The sequence below is a fragment of the Chelonoidis abingdonii genome, chromosome 21, assembly GCF_003597395.2.
Source record: "Chelonoidis abingdonii isolate Lonesome George chromosome 21, CheloAbing_2.0, whole genome shotgun sequence".
Classification (NCBI taxonomy): Eukaryota; Metazoa; Chordata; order Testudines; family Testudinidae; genus Chelonoidis; species Chelonoidis abingdonii.
In genome coordinates, this window is record NC_133789.1 from 3,971,783 (window position 1) to 3,990,089 (window position 18,307).

The 18,307-nt window shown below is 43.1% G+C and overlaps 1 protein-coding gene across 3 annotated transcripts in view; it reads left to right on the forward strand.

The window, feature by feature from the left end:
* The window catches only part of FBXL20 (F-box and leucine rich repeat protein 20), a 71,386-nt gene that overhangs the window by 31,489 nt on the left and 21,590 nt on the right, over window positions 1–18,307 (forward strand). For all 3 annotated transcript variants that reach the window (XM_075059654.1, XM_032791320.2, XM_032791322.2), the window contains exons 4-7: window positions 9,799–9,873; window positions 13,324–13,418; window positions 14,014–14,082; window positions 16,916–17,011. In XM_075059654.1, coding sequence (XP_074915755.1) covers window positions 9,799–9,873; window positions 13,324–13,418; window positions 14,014–14,082; window positions 16,916–17,011 — 335 coding nt within the window. The remainder of the gene's footprint in view (window positions 1–9,798; window positions 9,874–13,323; window positions 13,419–14,013; window positions 14,083–16,915; window positions 17,012–18,307) is intronic.

Sequence of the window (18,307 nt, forward strand, 5' to 3'; positions counted from 1 at the left end):
AGGGGAAAATGTGTTCAATTCATGTTAGCTGAATGATGTTTTTAAATGAGTTGTGGTAACATCTGAGCTTTTAATGCAGATGTACCATGTTCATGAATTAAACTTTAACACAATGAAGAGAGCCCAATGAACAGTTATCCTTCTGCTCCAATGTAGCTGATGCAAATAGAGATGGAAGGAGAACTGAGTGTTTCATTCAGTGTTTAACTAGTAAAGTAGTTTGTAACTTCAAGCAACACAGCAAACATAGTTCAACTCGAGAATCCTTGAGGCAAAATGAATGTACAACTTCCACTAACCCGAGTGCCAATTCCGCTGGAGCTACTAGACTTGTTTTATGGACTCTTGTCCAGAATTTCTGCTTTTTATCTTGCCATCATCTAACAAGACACATACCTTGTTCACAGAAAAATTACCGTAATGAATCATATAAATTAATCGAGTTCTAAATGCTTATATAAAAATCCTTTTGTCTGTGGAGTCACTACTATATTGGAATTACCTTGTTGACTGATCCCAGTATCAGCTGACTCTGTAAGAGAAAGCTGAATAGTTTTGGGTCCACTGGCACATTTCTTCTCCACTTCGTATTTTCTGAGGTGAGCGGGGTGGGGGGGAGGTAATTCAATGAAAAACAGGACATAAAAGCAATATCACAATTGAGATTTTAAATGCACAGAAATCAGACAATTCCATTATGATTCCATTGGCTACTGTAAACTCTACCTCCTTGTTCATAAAACGTGCAGTATTTCATCTTACTGTAATGGTAACTTCAGTGCATGTCTTGTGCGATTGTGTATTATGAATAGAATGATGGCAGAGTTACACGTGCTATGAGAACGTAACTTTATATTCCATGACTCTTATGTATTTAAAACTTCAATCCTAACATTACTTTAATGTACCTTTTTGCATTTAATAAACACAAGCTACAGGCCTCCAATTACTTGTGCTTACTCATAGGGTAAGTAATACATATTTTAAAAGCCTGTCAATTTCTTCTCGTTAAAAAAAAAAATCACTTTTTAAAGTGAACAAAAGCAGTCATGATACTACAAAAATGTTTTGCAAAGTGCATTTTATTAAGGAGGCGAAACATTAACAATGGATTCTTCTTTGGAGGACTCTGTGTATTCCCGTTTGTGGAATATGGCATCCCTGCCATAGAGCTGTGGAACTGCTTTATAAAACTTTGTCCTCCGGGGAAACAGGAGAGATCTTGTGTAAAGTGACATACTTGCCCTACTCTGCATAAGGGTGTGCACCCCCCGCCCCCCCACCAACTGCCTCAGTTCCTCTGTAGCCTAGTGTAAATAGAATTTACATTTATGGCCTTGGCCTAGATTATTTTTCTTGTGGTTAGAGCAGAGGTCAGCAGCCTTTCAGAAATGCTGTGCCGAGTCTTCATTTATTCCCTCTAATTTAAGGTTTTGTGTGCCAGTAATACATTTTAATGTTTTTAGAAGGTCTCTTTCTGTAAGTCTATAATATATAACTAAACTATTGTTGTATGTAAAGTAAATAAGGTTTTTAAAAATGTTTAAGAAGCATCATTTAAAATTAAATTAAAATGCAGAGGCCCCCAACCGGTGGCCAGGACCAGGGCAGTGAGAGTGCCATTGAAAATCAGCTTGTGTGCCATCTTCGGCACGCGTGCCATAGGTTGCCTATCCCTGGGTTTGAGTAGCATAGAACAGTTTAGCATACACATCGTGTCCTTATCCTGGTATCCTTGGCCATCTTGGGACACCAACCCTCACCTGGGCCATCTTGGGACACCAACCCTCATAAGGGCTTCAAGAAATGCACCTCCTGCTTGGCAGTCATACTAGAGACTGACTCCTGTGGCCAGTTCCTTCTCTGTCTGTGTGAGACTCTCCGGTAAGCCAATGTGCAGTTTGCTATGCCATCATCCCTCCTTGCACTAGAAGAGAGAAACTTCAGGCTGAGGGCTCATCTGGCTTCTCCATGCCTACACCAGATACTCTGGGCTCATTGAGGGTACTGAAACCAGTCTCTATGCCAAAGTCCTCTGCAGGGGACCCAAGACTCATTTTACTGCTCTGGCCTTGGCACCACCTTTTATATCAGTCTCGAGGTCTGCATCTCCTCAGCCTCAGGTTGGGATCAAATCCCTTGCCCAGCGCTGCCAGTGCCAGCTAAATCAAAAGTGTCGCTGAAGACCAAACCTACAGTGTGTATTAAGGCCTTCATAGCCATAGTGAATACTCAGAAAGTGCTCATCTTGGCATATCATTCTTATTATGTACAGTTACCCTCAGCCTGACTCCAGGCGTATCTTCTAGCAATGATGCCTCTTTCTCAGCATTGCAAGTCCATGCAAAAACCATCAGGATAAAAATAAGGAGAAGAGGAAATGCACTCCTGTGAAAATCATTACTGGCGTGACTATAGAGAGTTGCGTGTGTGAAGAGCCAGAAGAGAATAGGAAGTTTTAGGGCTTCAGCAAGGTTTTCATCCCCTTCTGCTCACATAACCCCAGCTTATGGAGAAATGCTGATAAATGATGAAGTTTTGGAACTTGGGAGACACTAACTTGACATATCAAATAGCTTTATAATGGAAGAACCTTTTATGTCAGTGGTTTGGACTTACAAAGGAGAAATGCCCAAACCTCCCTGAAATTCCTTAATTCTTTTTTTCTGAGAAGTTAATTTTTAGTGTTGATTGGGTCTTTTCACTTAGTGGCCTATTAGGAAATTAGTCTCTCCCCACAGTTCATAGTCTGTTCTTTCAGAGCAGGAAGGTGCTTCTCTGGGCAGTGATTTGTTTGTTTCAGATATAATGGAGTTTTTCCATCATTCCGAGGTAATCTTTGAGATGCAGAGACTTCCAATACAGGTTCCCAACTATACCTAACTGCACTGACCTTATCATGGAAATCTGGTCTCCAGATATTAGAGATGTGGCAAATAGTATAAGCTAAGCATCACTGTATTAATTATAAATGTTCCCTGTTTCTCCTTCTTCCTCCTACCCCCTACTGGATTTATTAAATTTCTGAAACCTGCTGTGTGCTCAAGTTTGATATAAGCGGCCTTGAACTATGTATGAACAAGTAAAGTCTGCTGATATTTTGCACTAACAGCTTAGTCTTTCATTTTTCAGATTGTTGTACAATGTGGCTTGAGCCACTGCTTTATTTTAAAAGAAGAGCTGAGTTAATATCTACATATTGGCTTCTGTGAATGCAAAGTAACTCCTCTGCCTTCGTAACTACCATGATGTGCACATGTATGAGATGGTGTATTTACTCGCTTCGCATTTAAAAGATAAAATCCCAAGTACCATATATACTCGATCATAAGCTGGTTCGTTTATAAACTGACACTCCCCCGCCCCCCAAGATAGAAAAGTAAAAATGGCAAATGTTTATGACCCATTCATAAGCCAACCCTATAGTTCAGGGGTCAGCAAACTTTGGCTCTCAGCCCATTAGGATAAGCCGCTGGTGCGCCAAGACGGTTTGTTTACCTCAAGCGTCCAGGGGCAGCTCCAGGCCCCAGCACGCCAAGCGTGTGCTTGGGGCGGCAAGCCTTGGGGGACGCTCCGCCAGCGCCGTGACGGCAGCAGGCAGGCTGCCCTCAACGGCTTGCCTGCGGAGGCTCCGCTGGTCCCGTGGCTTCGGTGGACCTCCTGCAGGCATGCCTGCGGAGGGTCCGCCAAAGCTACAGGACCAGCGGATGCTTCTCAGGCAAACCGCCGGAGGCAATCTGCCTGCTGTGCTTGGGGCGGCAAAATCCCTAGAGCCGCCCCTGCAAGCGTCCGCAGGCATGGAGGTAAACCTAAGTAAACAAAATGTCGCAGCCCACCAGCGGCTTACCCTGACAGGCTGGGACAGCAACTGGTGAAGAAATTTGGGGAGAGGAAAGCTGGGGATCAAGGGAGTAACCCCTGTGACCACCCCTACATGGCGCCACCCCTAACCCGGGACCTCCCACATGACCCCTCCCCGTGTAACCCCATCCCACCCCACTCCTAGCCTGGGACCCCCACACTCTCCCCATCGCTTCCCATCCCTTCCCACCTTGCCTGGGGTGGGTCAGGGGAGGATGTCTCTAGCCTGGCCAGAGTTGCCAGCAGGCTGGGCGATGCAGCCGCATCCTGCCAGCCCCAGAGCTTCAGCTGCTTTGGAGGCTGGTGGGAGAGCAGCATGGCCAGAAGCGGAGAGACTCTGACCCTGCCTCTTCCCTGCTGGCTGTGCTGCCTCTCATTGCCCCCTCTGTTGTGGGGGAGGGGGGGCTGTATCCCACCTCTTCCCCTCTCTATACTTGTTCATAAGCCAACCTCCTTCTCTGATGCTTCCCTTTTTTACTAAAAATATTCAGCTTATGAATGGGTATGTACGGAATCCTCTGTCTCACTAAATAGCCCTGAGTGACTGAAGTTACACTTGGCTGCTTGGATAGCCTGTGAGCACCAGATCACCCTCTTGGATGTTTAATCCTGCCCAGATCCCTCTCTCCCCTAGCTACTGAAACCTGCTTAGTCCCAGCCGTCCTCACATTTATTAATTTATATTGCAGTATCACCCAAGAGCCCTAGCTGGGCTCAGGGTCCTGTTGTGCTAGACACTGTAAAAATATGTTACAAAAAGATGGGTTCTGCCCTGAAGAGCTTTCAGTCAAAGTATAAGATTAGAGAACAGGCAGATGCACCAAATGAAATTGAGGAGCACAAGGTAACAATGAGACAGTTATGAACAGCATAACGATCAGTCGGGTCACACATCAAACCTTCGCATTGTGGGTATTGGGCACATTTATATAGTTCCCCACCCCCTTCCCAGTGAGGGTCCTCGGTGCATTCCATAGGCTCACAGTTTTTAGGAGTCCTCTCCATTTAGATTAGTTAACAATTTGAGCATTAAATATATAGTCTCTGTATGTTACAGTCAGTTCTTTGAGTGGCCTCTACATATTCCCACTTGTAGGATCAAGGCACTTGTGCCACAAGCTTCCAGAAAGCAGTGTCCATTGAGGCCACTCGCCTCTTGCCCTCATCCTAATGAGTTCTGAGGGTGTGAAAGGGGGAGTAGCCCCAACTATCCCTCAGTCCTTTTCTAAATGCTGAAGATGCAGCGAGCTCAGATTGCACCGTGTCCTTGTCAGTTTTTCTTTTTTCTCTTTCTGTCTTTTTGAGGCAAATTTTGTTTGTAATGGGTTGTCATTTAGCCAGGTTTTTCTTTTTAAAGACACAAGGAGATGCTTGTTGAGCATGGGCTTTGTCAGGACACACAGGAGCAGATTGGGCCTGCTCATGGGGAGGAGGGAGAGGTTCCTCCAATCAGCCGAGCTGGCACTGATTTAGTTCATAGTCAGCTTCAATGATTGTCTTGCTGGAGCGGGTTTGGCTGTCTCTTGCACCCTGGCACATGGGAGGCATCTCAGGCTGGTCATTATAAAAGTCTCTGCATTTGTCCAGATTGACCTGGATACCTAGCTGTGTGCCTAAATTGGCTCTCTGGCTGTTGGATCCAATTTCTGGTGGATCTGGATCCACAGAGCTCAGGTCCAGCAGCCTAGTGTGGATCTACGGCTGCAAAACCAAGATCTGGTGGCCTAGCATGGATGCAGGGCTGTACAATCTTGATCCAGATTTGGTGGCCTCCTATGGATCTGGGAGCTGCAAAACCTGAATTCAAACAGAGCACAGATCTAGAGTTACCCTACCCGCCCGGGGTGGGAGGGTGGGGGGAAGCTGTGTTTGGCTTTGGATCCAAATGGGAGGTAGGGCCAGAGCTTGAATCCAGATGCAGCAGTCAGACATGAATGACTGCTGAGCACAGTTGCCGAGAAGGAATCTGATTACCTGGAATCTAGCCAGCATGGGGAGCTGACATCTGTTACTGCTGAGTCACTTGTCTAAGAGTTCTGTACCACTGAGGCCCCAGATCTGCTCAGCTCATTGGACTCTGGTACCACAACACATGATCTTTGCAGAACTGCTTGCCTGACTGATTCTGTGCCCAACATAGTGGCAAAAGCAAGCAGATCAGTTTGGAGGTCCTCACAAACCAGAAAGGGGAAATGCATTGCAAACTTCTGATCAGGTCTGGACTGTGGGTTCTCTGTTACAGCATAGTATTTTCACATTGTGCTTCGTGTTCAGTCATCTTCAGATGCACTCGCTGGATGCCCTGCTTATCTGGGAGAAGGTTTTCCCCTCCCAATGCTCCATCTATCAGACCCTTACCCTAGAGGTGAGAAAAAGAGGATTGGTTTATTCTTAAACTCTTTTTGACTATGAGTCGTTGTATAAGCCAATTTACTGAGTCCTGGAATTATCAATTCCCCTTGGTTCTCTTGGGCACTCAGACCATTCCTAAAGGCCAGTTAAGCTGTCCAGGACCAGATTTACAAGAACTGATGCCTGGCTCAGAGGCTTCCTTAGGTTGTGAGGGTACTGTACTCATCACAATTCTATTGATTCTGAGATTTACGGCTCCAGAGATTTCTTTGCAACACAGCCTGGATAGGAGGAACAGGATGCAGTGTCACAGGATCCATCTGATGCTCCAGAAAGGATCGCCTGTTGACTAAGTCACTTTGTAACCCTTGAATGCAAAGGCAAAAAAAGAGAGACTTGTTTCAAAAGGCGGATTGCCAAGAGTCTTCAAATAAGATGCAGTGCTCTGTGGGTCCTATTTTAGATTAAGAGCTGTGTGTGAGGGACTGTGATAATCCTTGAAGCTGACATCATAATATTTGGTTGGATCTGTGTCTGAGCTCTCATAGGAGAAAATGTTGTTAGAACGTTACTGGGCTCTGGGCTACCTACCTTCAGTTCTAAGCCAGGAAGGAGACTTTTCAGGTCTACTTCCAGTTCCACCCTGGAGTACGCAGTGTCTAGGATTGGGTAGTGTCTTTCTAGAACCAATAGAAGGGGCTATCAAACACCTAGAGGTACCCATCCTTAGCATTACCAAGCTTTCCCTGGAAGAAATAGACCTGGAATCTAATGAAGCAGTTGACTTAGCACTTTTGGAATTCTCAGTAAACATGTCTTTGTTTCCTCTCATCTTGGAAAGAACAGCTGCACCTAAGGGTTGAGATTTTCATCACCTATGCTTAGTGGTGTGTGAGATTTGTTTCCTGGTCACAATGTGGCAAGTCTCATTCACCTATCGTATAATGTGGACAATAGGACTGTGTTGCATGGGGTAAAAAGCTGTCTGGCTGTGCTAACGCTAAGATTCATCGTGTTCACCTCTGGGTTCCAGAAACAGAACTCTCCCATTTCCAGAAAGGTACTAGTCCTATGCACCCTTTTGTGCCATAGTCACAGGTCTGTCCCCCTACACATAGCTTTGACTGGAGAAAAAGAAAACATTTTTAATGAGAGAAGTACCTTATCAATTGGCCCATGCTCTGGCAGCAAGTGTTCTATTAAATGCCTGGCTGTCATGACTACTCTCCATGAATGGTTGGGTATCCGTCTTTGTGTAGACAACAGTCTGAGATTTCCATCTCTTTCAGACCGCTGGAATGTCTCTCTGTCCTGGGCCTCCTTCCCTGAATGTATCATACATCTTCATATTCAGAAGAACTTGTTATTGTATCAGGCCACAGCCTATCTATATGTTTCCCAATCCCTTAGAGAAAAGGAACTGACACGCTAGGAGCCAGTCTGTCATGGGCCAAAGGTTGTTCATCTGTTTCACAATTATGACTTCACAGGCTTCATCTTCCTGGAATTGTCACTCCTTATCCTGGACAAAGGGAGTGTCCTTGGCATGCTGTCACTCTCTCTTCATGGCATCGTGTTGTATTACTGATACTGAAACTATACATGTGTTTAGCAAAAATGTTCCCTCATTTACACTTGTTTTGGGAGAGCAAGATTGGTAGCTTTTCCTGCCCTGGTATCCAGAGCTGATGCTTGTTTGGCAGTTCTGCTTTCCTTGTTTACCTACAACTCCACACCCTCCCTTCCTGGGGGTTGTACTACTTGCTAAACTCCCGCAAATGGAACTATGCAGAGGCCACTTTAAGAAATGAAGGTTGCTTATCTGTAACCAGAGATCTTCGAGATGAGCCTCTACATATTTACACTACCTGCCTATCTTTGAGTCCCAGGGTTAGGAATTCCTGAATTAGTGAAACCAGCTAGCTGGAGGGGAGTGGGTGGGGTTGGTAGGAAGTTAGGGCCACTCCCCCTTTCAGATCCTTGGAACCCTGGGGGGGAGGGGAGGAAGAGATGTGAGTGGCCCCAATGGACACTGCTTTCCAAAAGATTCTGGAAGTTTGCTGTGCAGATGCCTTGATCCCACAAATGTGAATATGCAGAGGCTCATCTTGAAATACTCTGGTTACAGGTGAGTAACTTAGCTGGCTGAAAATCGTGTATGTTCTAAAAATAGCCTCAGTTGCTGAAGTTTGATTGCTGGTATAAAAATAAGCCATAACATCAAAAAAAGAAGCATCTGATTTTTAATTTACAGAGGTAAGGAAATGCTAAGTTAAGGCTCCATCCTTGACCTACCTCGTTGTTGTTGGGCATTTTAGCATGTATGATGTATAACATCTGTTCTGGGGCCTGTTTACTACCTATGTGAATGTGGGACAGGCTGTCTACCTTAACTCTGAGTTTTCTTGTTTTTCATGTCTTAAGTCAGCTCCATAATAATCCCTTTTAGTTTTTTTTTGTGGTTAAATAGCACAAAATTGGTGCCAAGCAAAAAATTCTAAACACCGTCCATTGTACATTGATTGGATTTGCTTATATCGATGCTCCATGTCACTTCAGAAATCCCAGATATAGATATGTGAGACTCCTAGTGACTTGTAACTTTCATGCGGGAGCCCACATGAGCAGATTACCTTTGCTTGTGACTCCTCAGCATTCGTCTTTGCTGCTGTTGCTAATATGGGGAGACTGGTGTTTGTTTCCTTTTTCACATCCCCACCTCACCTTCTGCTTGACGCTACAGTGATGTCATCCTGTGTGTATGACCCTTGGTCAGTTTCTTGGGATTCAGCTGTCACAAATCCAACATTGTGAAGTGATTGAAAATTGAGTAGAAGGAGAGGATGGGAAATCAGGGAATTCGGAAAGCTGGCGATTGAACACAGCTGTCACTGAGGAAGCAAAAGTGCCAGAAAAAGATATAGTGAGTGATCTATTGTTTAGAGCAAAGGGACTAGCAGTCAGGTGGTCTGGGCCTGTTCCTGGCTATGCCACTGATTCACTGTGACCTTTGTCAAGTCACCTGTGACCTGATGTATTTTAGAGGTGCTGAGTATCTACAGCTTGCACTGCTATCAGTGGAATCTGTGGATGCTCCACAACTCTGAAATCAACCTGCTGTCCTCTGTCTGTTTCCGCCTCTGTGAAATGTAAAACATGATACTGATCTACCTTGCATGGATATTAAGAGGTTTAATGTTTGTAAAATGCTTTGAGGTCCATATGTTGCCCCTGTGTATGTTCTCCAGTTGGAAAGCTCCTTTCTAAAATACAAAATAAAAAGTCCAGTGTGTGCAGCCCATAAATGGAAATATTTGTGTGCGGATAATCTCAGTGACACCTTGGACCTGCCTGTCTAAGTGTTCAGTGATATATGGGGAATTAAGAGGACACTGTGTCAGTGTAGTAAGTCTTGTCTGAACTGAGGATATTGCTGATCTAAGGGTTTTTAATCAGTTGCAGTAATTATTTGGTGCTTTTTCACTTGAGACACAATGTTGTTTCTAAAAGGAACAAGTTGTAACTAGATTCCCACTGGCATTTTTTTCATATTAATCATGCACTGACTTTTTTCCCCCAATAAAGGCATGGAATGTTCTGGCCCTGGATGGCAGTAACTGGCAGCGAATTGACCTGTTTGATTTCCAGAGAGATATTGAGGTATAATTAAGTGACATACAAACCCATTTTTCTTGTTTAAAAACATAATTACAGTATGGAATAGATTAATACCCCCAGCATAACCCTTTCCACCTTCCCTGGAGATAGAAATCATTAATTTCAGTTTTCTTAGCTTCAGGGAGCCTTTATAGTCTTGGCAATTCATTCAGCTTTTGAAAATGGACAGAACTATTTAACTGTACCAGGACTGAATGGTATTTGTGTGTGTACATGTACACTTATTTTAAAGAACCAGTTTTTTTGTTTACTTAGAGTTGAAATAACTAGAGTAAATATGTGCTTTTGCTGAAAGATATTGCTGATAAGTATTGGTTTAGATTTTTCTCTCCAACTCAACATAATCAAGTATGGCTTTTATCTGGTATTCTTGGACTTATACCATTAAGACTCTGAATTTCTCTTAGTCTCTAGTGCCTGTTTTCCTTTGTTGGAAATGGAAGCACAAACCAGGAAGATGCCAGAGATTTCCGATTCTGAGTTAGTTCTAAAAGATGTACCTCTGCGGGAATGGTTTCTTGTAACTTCGGATAAATCTGTTAGACGTGAACTGTGGCGTCCATGTAGGTTATGATAACTTTTTGTGCCTCATGTAGTCATACTGTTCTGAAAACTGAAGTCCCTGTATTCTTCCTGGCTGAATTTTCAAAAACAAACTAAACTAAAATCCTTATCAGATTGTTGCATTCTCATTTAAAAAAATATTTTTTGGAGATAGGGAGAGGAGAGCAGCTCCACACAAACTGAAAAACATAAGCCGAGAATGGCTTGTTTGATGTCCTGGTGGAAGCTGCAAGTTACACAGGCTTTGTGGACAGAAGCATTAACGTACTCTCTCTGCCAGACATGTCTAAGCATCTCATGTAGACATAAAGGAACCAGCCTCTGATGTGGCAAATTGTATACCCAAAAAGTCTGGCAATTGCCCTGAGTGTTTTGAAGGAGGAAAGCAAATGTTGTCCTGCTCTCTACTGCAAGTGTTTCTTCAGACACACATCTCTTGATTAAGGGAGAAAGTAAAACTAGTAAGAGCGTTCCTAAAATTCTCTGCTGGGATAAGACTTCACTTTCACACAGGTGCAGGGAGATGGTTGGAGTTCCCTGATCCAAAGTAGGAGCAGGAAATGAGGAAAGAATTTCTCAGCCGTGGTGCTTTGTAAGAAGGAGAGAGTAATGCTGTGAATTTAAACTAGGCTTTTCTCTCCCTTTTACATGGCTTTAAAGTCTCTCCATTCTCTTACTCATTTGTGTGTGCTAAATATGTATTTGTGCACTAGCATTGCCTTCTATTTTAATACAAGCTACTCCAAAATGCTGCTGTTCCTTAACCTAAAAGGACATTCTCAGGCTAAGTCCTAAATGTTGTGTAAGCCCTTTGGGGTTTAGAGAGCATGGCCCCTTTAAATCGTTTTCCTGTGGGGTAGGGGGAGAGTGAGAAAAAAGGAGGGAAACTCCAGGTGCGCAACATAGGTGTGTGCATGCGTGTGCTGCAAAGTCCCCGTGCGGGTCACCAAGTGTAACTTTAGTGCCCTCGTGGCCAATATGGAGTCTGCTCTGCAGGCAGCTCTGGTGATGAGAGAGCACGCGCAGAAATGCAGCAGAAAAAATGTCTTCCACCCCAGGGGCACCTGTTCCAAACCCCCCAGAGTGTAAACACTCACCCACAGGAAAAGTACAATGGATATAAGAAAGGGGAAATATTTATTTACAGAGGGATAAGAGGAGGAAAACAACAAGGGGAAATATGGGGGGGGGGGCAGCAGAACAGGGCTGCATCCAAGCCAAGGCCCCACGGGTAGCACAGTCTGGAAGGGCAGACACTGAGCAACGTGTCTGCACACAGGGTTCAGGAGTCCTGAGCAAAGTTCCAGTCCAGTGATGAGTCTTGGGTGCTCCTGGTCATCTTCGGTGCCAGTGAACTTTCCCCCAACAAACCCCTCCAGTGCCCTCTCCTGCAGCTCTCTGCAAAGCCACACAGAGCGACCACCTCCGCACTTCACTATTTAGCGACCTTCCTTGTTGTTTCCAATGCAGAGTCACAAGCCTCAGTACTCACAGCTCCGTAAAGCTCTGGGCGGGCGTGATCCTGGGTCCAGCTCCAGCCTGTCCTCCCTGGCACAGTGCTCCTCCTGGGGTGTCCCTGATCGGCTGCCCCATCCTTCAGTTCCCAGGCTTCAGACAGGTTCTCTGCTGCTTTCCTTTGCGAGGGCCTGCAGGCTGCCCCCTCTCTCTCCCTTGGTGCTCCAAAGCCCCCCCACCCCCCAAAATGTAAAGTGGCCATGCTCTCTAAACCCTAAGGGGTTACAGTTGTATTCTTAAAGGAAGATAAACTTACAGCTTTTAAGCGTTTTCTTTAAAATATATTTGAATCCTCTGCAATCCCAAACATATTCACAGCTGTGGTGAGGCCACTGAGGGCCTGTACAAACGTGTGGTTTAAAGTTCTGTTACTTTCCTTTTCTAAAATGCAGCATGGGATTTATCTTCTTTTATTCCTTTTCGCCATTGCAACACTTTGGCAGCACATCCTAGTTGCAGTTGGCATTTGAAAAGTAGTAGTATTTCAGAGTAGATTTTAAGGAAGGTAAATGAGGGGGCCTCAGCACATTGATAGCCCTTTTAGATCATGCTAATACCTTGCAGCTACCCTAATGTTCACACACATTTTTAGTTTGGGAAGGAGGAATTAAAAATTTCTTAATACAAACTCTTAGTTGCTAACACTTGAAAGTGATTGATGTTTTCATTCTCCAATGATCAGAGGAGGAGAATTAACTACTACTGGACACTGAAACTTGTGTGTGCTGATAGAGTTGCATAGTCTTTCTCTCCTCTCCTCGGTCTCTTTACCATTTCATCATCCAAAGTTGTGGAAAATTCAAACTTGTCCTGGGGTCTCTGAGGAGGTACTCTCTCATGTAAAATAGGACATTAAACTCCATTTCTCCAGATGTTTTTGAGAGGAAAGTTGAAATGCTTCCTCCACAAGAGAAAAGTCCCCTACACTGTTCATCTCCACTCTGTCCCCCAAAACAAAAATCTTTACATCTTATACGGCAACACATGCCAATTGGAAATCCTTGTCACGTGGTATTTCTGTGATTTGTTGTATTTCTTCAGTAATTATACTTCAGCCATCTCTTGGGCAGCCTCTTGCACTGCCCACTAGCTCTGACTGTAAAGGATTTTTCTATTGCTTATCCTCAGCTTTCTTCCTTGGGTTTTGGGTAATTGTTCCTTGTCCATTTTTAGAAGTTGAATCGGTCTCCTTTAGTTTTATATTGGTATGATGGTAATAGTGTTCAGTGCCCTTATGCCTGGAATAATATACAAACTGTTTTTAAACTACAAAGTTTTGAATTTAACTTTAATGAAGAGATTGTGGAAACTAAAAAGTGATATCAGTAGAATTCTTTTCCTGTCTTTTTACAGGGTCGAGTAGTGGAGAATATTTCTAAAAGATGTGGGGGTTTCTTGCGAAAGCTAAGCCTGCGTGGGTGTCTAGGAGTGGGAGACAACGCGTTAAGGTAGTGGTATGGCTTATTCTACTCTTAACTATGAAGCAAAGAATGGTTCTCCTTCCCCACCCATAGAGGGATGGAATGGTGTATATCCACTCATCCATATGCTAGAGTGAGACCAATAACAATATACATCCAAAAATAATCGCTTAAGTAAATGATGAACAGTATGCATATCCTTCTTTTGTGTGTGTGTGTTTGAAATATGAGTCTTTCTCCCTAGCCCTTCTTAAAAAATAGCAGCATAGAGTCAACCTGGTGTTGCAATATTGGGGGAATTGGCACTGCAAACTTGAACCTCTGTCCCTTGCTCCTGGGCTGAGAGAACTCCAAAGACATGGTATGGATAACAGCTCATTGTTGCTCTGCATTGCCCTTTAAGCCCGTATTCAGCAGCCTATTTGATTCTATGTGCTTGAGAGATGCACCCATGTAAAAGGCTGGTGGGGAGGATCAGCAGTTTGCCCAAGATAAACAGTGCCTGGTTTTTGTTTTTGTTTAATTATTTCTGTAGTATTGAGGGTAAAGCATCTGTTTCAAAACCTCTGGAAATGCATTGTCTGAAAAGTAGTTTTATCTTTTCTTTCCTCCCCCCCCGAAGGATATTTGCACAAAACTGCAGAAATATTGAAGTATTGAACCTAAATGGCTGCACCAAGATCACAGATACGTAAGTAACGTGTTTGTTACGGGGAATGTTGGAATATTAACCCTTGTAAATATTAATATACATGAATTCTGTCTCGACTGAATGGAAGGTTCCAGATTCTCCTCCATTGTCCCACCCCATGATCTTAGTACCGTTTGTATTCTAAATGTGGTGTGAGTACGTGATCTGCCTCTAGATGGAATGACTTGTTGTGGTCTGATGATAATTTGAAGACATCAGGAAACCTCTTATGATGCGTTGCTTACTTGTTATTTCAAGGCAGATGATCATATCAGGTTGTTGACATTAAGGGGAAAATATATTGAGGAAATAATTCTTTTTAGACTGGTCTGACTCATGTTTTCAGATGCAGAAAAGGCTGCTAAAGTGTCCACTTCAGAACAGTAAGGCTCACTCTGTAATGGAACAAAACAGGGATGTTGTTCTTGTTCTCCCAGGTCAGAATTTATGGAGACTGCAATTTCTCTGCACATGGAGTGGCTACAGTTGCTTAGTTTATGGTGCTTGTGCTCATCTGCCACTTCTTGTATACTTCAAGCAGTTCTGATTCTCCTTTGAGTGATTCTGTCTGTTAAATTCCAAGGTCTACAGTTTTTTTCCCCTTTTTCATGCCAATGGTGGGGGGTGGCTTCACTTTGAGGCTTTGCAGTCTTATTCTCATTTCTGTGATGAAAGGAGACGGTCTCAGAGGGAATCTGAGTATGGAGAGACTGCCTGTCTTGGTGGAAAGGGGTCTCTCTCTTTGAAGCCTTTGCTGAGAGGGGGAGCTTCAGAAGGGGGGGGGGGGGAAGGAAGTTCCTCACAAAACCTTATCTACGTTAGCCTTGACCAGGGAAAAGATAGGGGGTGTATGTCTTTGCAAAGAAACCTTCCTAAAAGAATTGGCAAGAGTCAGCCCGCCTGTACTTTAAACTCTAACTTTCTTTAACACATGCTATGAGTATGGATGGATGTAATTTGGTTAATATTTTATTATCCGAGGACCGCAGATGTCATCAGTAAAATGTGTGTCAGTTGTGATGACGCACGTCAAGCCGTACTTCCACATTGCCGAGCACAGACTGTTAAGAGCTGGGGGAGGAGTTCTGCTTTTCCATCCACTCCACATAGATTTGAGATTCTTTCCTATGGACAGCTAGTCAGCTATGCTTTAGGTTACACCTGGATTGCCTTGAAATAGGCGTGTATCAAAGTTTTATCTAGTTTCTCTGCCACTTTGCCATCTTCCTGCTCAAGTGCTATTTGTAACTCTTTAAAATAACATCACTTACAAAACTATAAGATCTGTTTCCTACAGTAGCAGTACATGAGGGACTGATGGAAGAACCATGTTGCATGTATGCTCTTTCTATACTGATTACCTATAGATTCTGCATCTAAAAGTATAGATCAGTCTCAAAATGAAAGTGTGATGGCCTAAAATACTCTTCTTAGAAGAATAGTGGTGAAATCCACTAAATCAATTTGCATCCTTGGAGAAATAAGATCTGCCAACTGAAGGAACCCTTAAAAAGAAGCTTTTTTTATATATATTCTTCTGATGCAAGTAGCAACTATTGTTAAGAAATACCTTCACTTCATGTTGTCAGATTTTTGTTGTGTTAACTTCTAAGCATCAGTGTTACAATAGCTTTTAAAAACAACTCATACTTTTGGGGGCAGACAAAGCAGCCTAGTCATTGTTCATGTATCTTGCGGCCTTCCACTGGAGATAACACATCCTGCAAAGACTAACAGTAGCCAGCAAAGATGTGTAGGGATGAGTTATTTATTAGCAGGTGGAAGTACTCCTTTTTGCATTGCTAGTAATTTATTTTATAAGCTTAATATAGGCCTGTGAGTCAAAAGCATAGCTCGTCTTTATTTTCCAGGCCAGAATGCTCAGCACATTGTGGGATCAGACTCTCTGCCTTTGCAGTTCTTCCTGATAGCAGAGTCGGTGATGGCATCTGAGTTTCTCAGCTGGCCTTCAGACTGGCCTCAGTACTAAGATTTTTTTTTTTAAGGGGTATCACTGGCTGTCACTCGCAGTATATTTCAGGCACTTGTGGGTCTTTCTACACTGTACTAATTGAATAATTATTTTGAAGGCTTTGATAAAAGAAGCAGCTGGTTTCCTCAGTACATAGTTGCCTACAGTTGGCACTTGCTGCACAAAATCATATTTTGTTGCTATTCCCTCAAATGAATCCTTAGGCAGGTGAAATCACTGCCATTGTTGTCGGGGAGTTTGAAGTCACAGCTAAACAGCAAGCCCCTTGGATGTGCTCCATCTACTCTAGACGGCTGCCAGCACCCAGCTCCTATTTCTGGTGTGCAGTATATGCCATTAGTCATGTGATGCTTGGTACTTTCCCTTGTTCGTTTTTAGAAGTTTCTCAGTACTATCAAAACAATCTTGAGCAGAAAGCTGGAAAAATAGGGTAGAGGGTACAGATGTAAGAGTTATTTTGGTTCTTTTGATAGCAGATGTTAGAAATGCCCTATAGAACAATCTTCAGCATTGGGTTTTGAGCAAACGAATCCCTCAACGAAAGCTGAATGATTCAAAATGTGAAGAAATCGCTGTCGTCTTCACACACGCAGACTGCTTAGAAAGAGCATTTCCTCTATCCTCTCCCCCACCAGCCCACCTCCAATACCTGCCCATGTTGTATTCTCCATCCTTTTATTTTTTTTTAAGTGGGGGCTTGTGTGAATATACTTGTGCACATAGTGTGATGGAAAAATGTACACGATCATTTTTGTGTATGTCTTTGATGGATAAATGTACTGTCTGAAGTATTTTTATATATATATATATATATAAAATAAATAAAATATTCTCTTTCAGGACATGTACCAGCCTTAGTAAGTTCTGCTCTAAACTGAGGCACCTTGACTTGGCTTCCTGCACTTCCATAACCAACCTGTCTCTAAAAGCACTGAGGTAGGAACTGGCAGCATTGAGATCCTGTGCACCAGTTTAATTCTAAATAGCTTGCTCTGCCATGTCCCCTGTTCTCTGAACTCCCCTGATGGAGTTTTCAATAAGTGACTAGGTTACTAGGATTGCAATCCAAACCTAAGACATGAATGCTGAGCTCTGATGGGTAATGCCTCCTGCTCTGCAAAAGAGACAGGAACTAAATAGAAGGTGCCTTGTCCTGATAATGATTAGCAGCAGTAGCATAATTGGATTGCACTGAAGTTTCTATTTTTATTTATTTTTTGAGCAGGGGGCAGAGGTTTTTTTAAGTTTTTAATTAACATGCCTTGTAAATACCTTTTTTGTTAATAGTTGACTTTTGAATTACACAACGCCCATTGCATAGATAGCAAGTGTCCTGTAGTTGCAAAATAAAGACTGGCGCATGATTACTTGTCTTAAACTAATTAGGTGACATGGTAACTACTTAACCCTACTAAATGTATTTGCCAAGTAATCTAGAAATGGAAGGGAATGACAGGCAATGGTGACAAGAGATTGGGACAGAAGAAAGGAGGCAAAAGAGAACCCTGAAGGTAAAGATAGGGAGTGAAGCCTAAACTATTAAAAAAACAAAAACAAAGTGAGTAAAGTAGGTTTTAAATAATGATAAATTCTTATATCTAAAAAGGATAAAAATATAGAAAGACTAATTTGAAGGAAAACAAAATAGTGAATAGGCTGCATTGAGAGATCAAAGGAATCAGTACAGAAAATGGAGAGAGGCTTGTTTTTGTAGCTAGCTTTCAGAAAATTGAGCCTGTTTTTGTTTTTTGTTTTTTTTGTTTTTTTAAGGGCTTCAACCTGGCCTCCAATTTTATAGGGTTAGTTTTGTGCCTGCAATTATTTGCAATCACAATTGATACCATTTACATGTCTGTCTACCTGACTGCAAATCAAATGTATACATTCTCTTTGTGCCAGCAGCTGTTTTCAAGCACAGATGTGTGTCTGGAAAATCAGAGGCCGTGTTTCAAAAATGAAGCCCTTTGAATCTGATTTAATGTTGGTTTGACTGTATCTAGGCCTCTCAGCCAATAACACTGTGGATGCGCCCAGTCTCTGGACAAGGGTGTGGGAAGCAGCCCTATGACTGGCTTTAGATGCAGTAGATCAACGTTCTTTTTTCAGAGCGCCACAATATTGAGTTACTGGTTTCCGAGCCTACCACTGGAGAGCTGCTCTCATCTGGGGATTTTTATGTTTAATATGCTTAATACGTGAATGTTCCATGTGGGTGTGGGGTGTGCGTGTCGC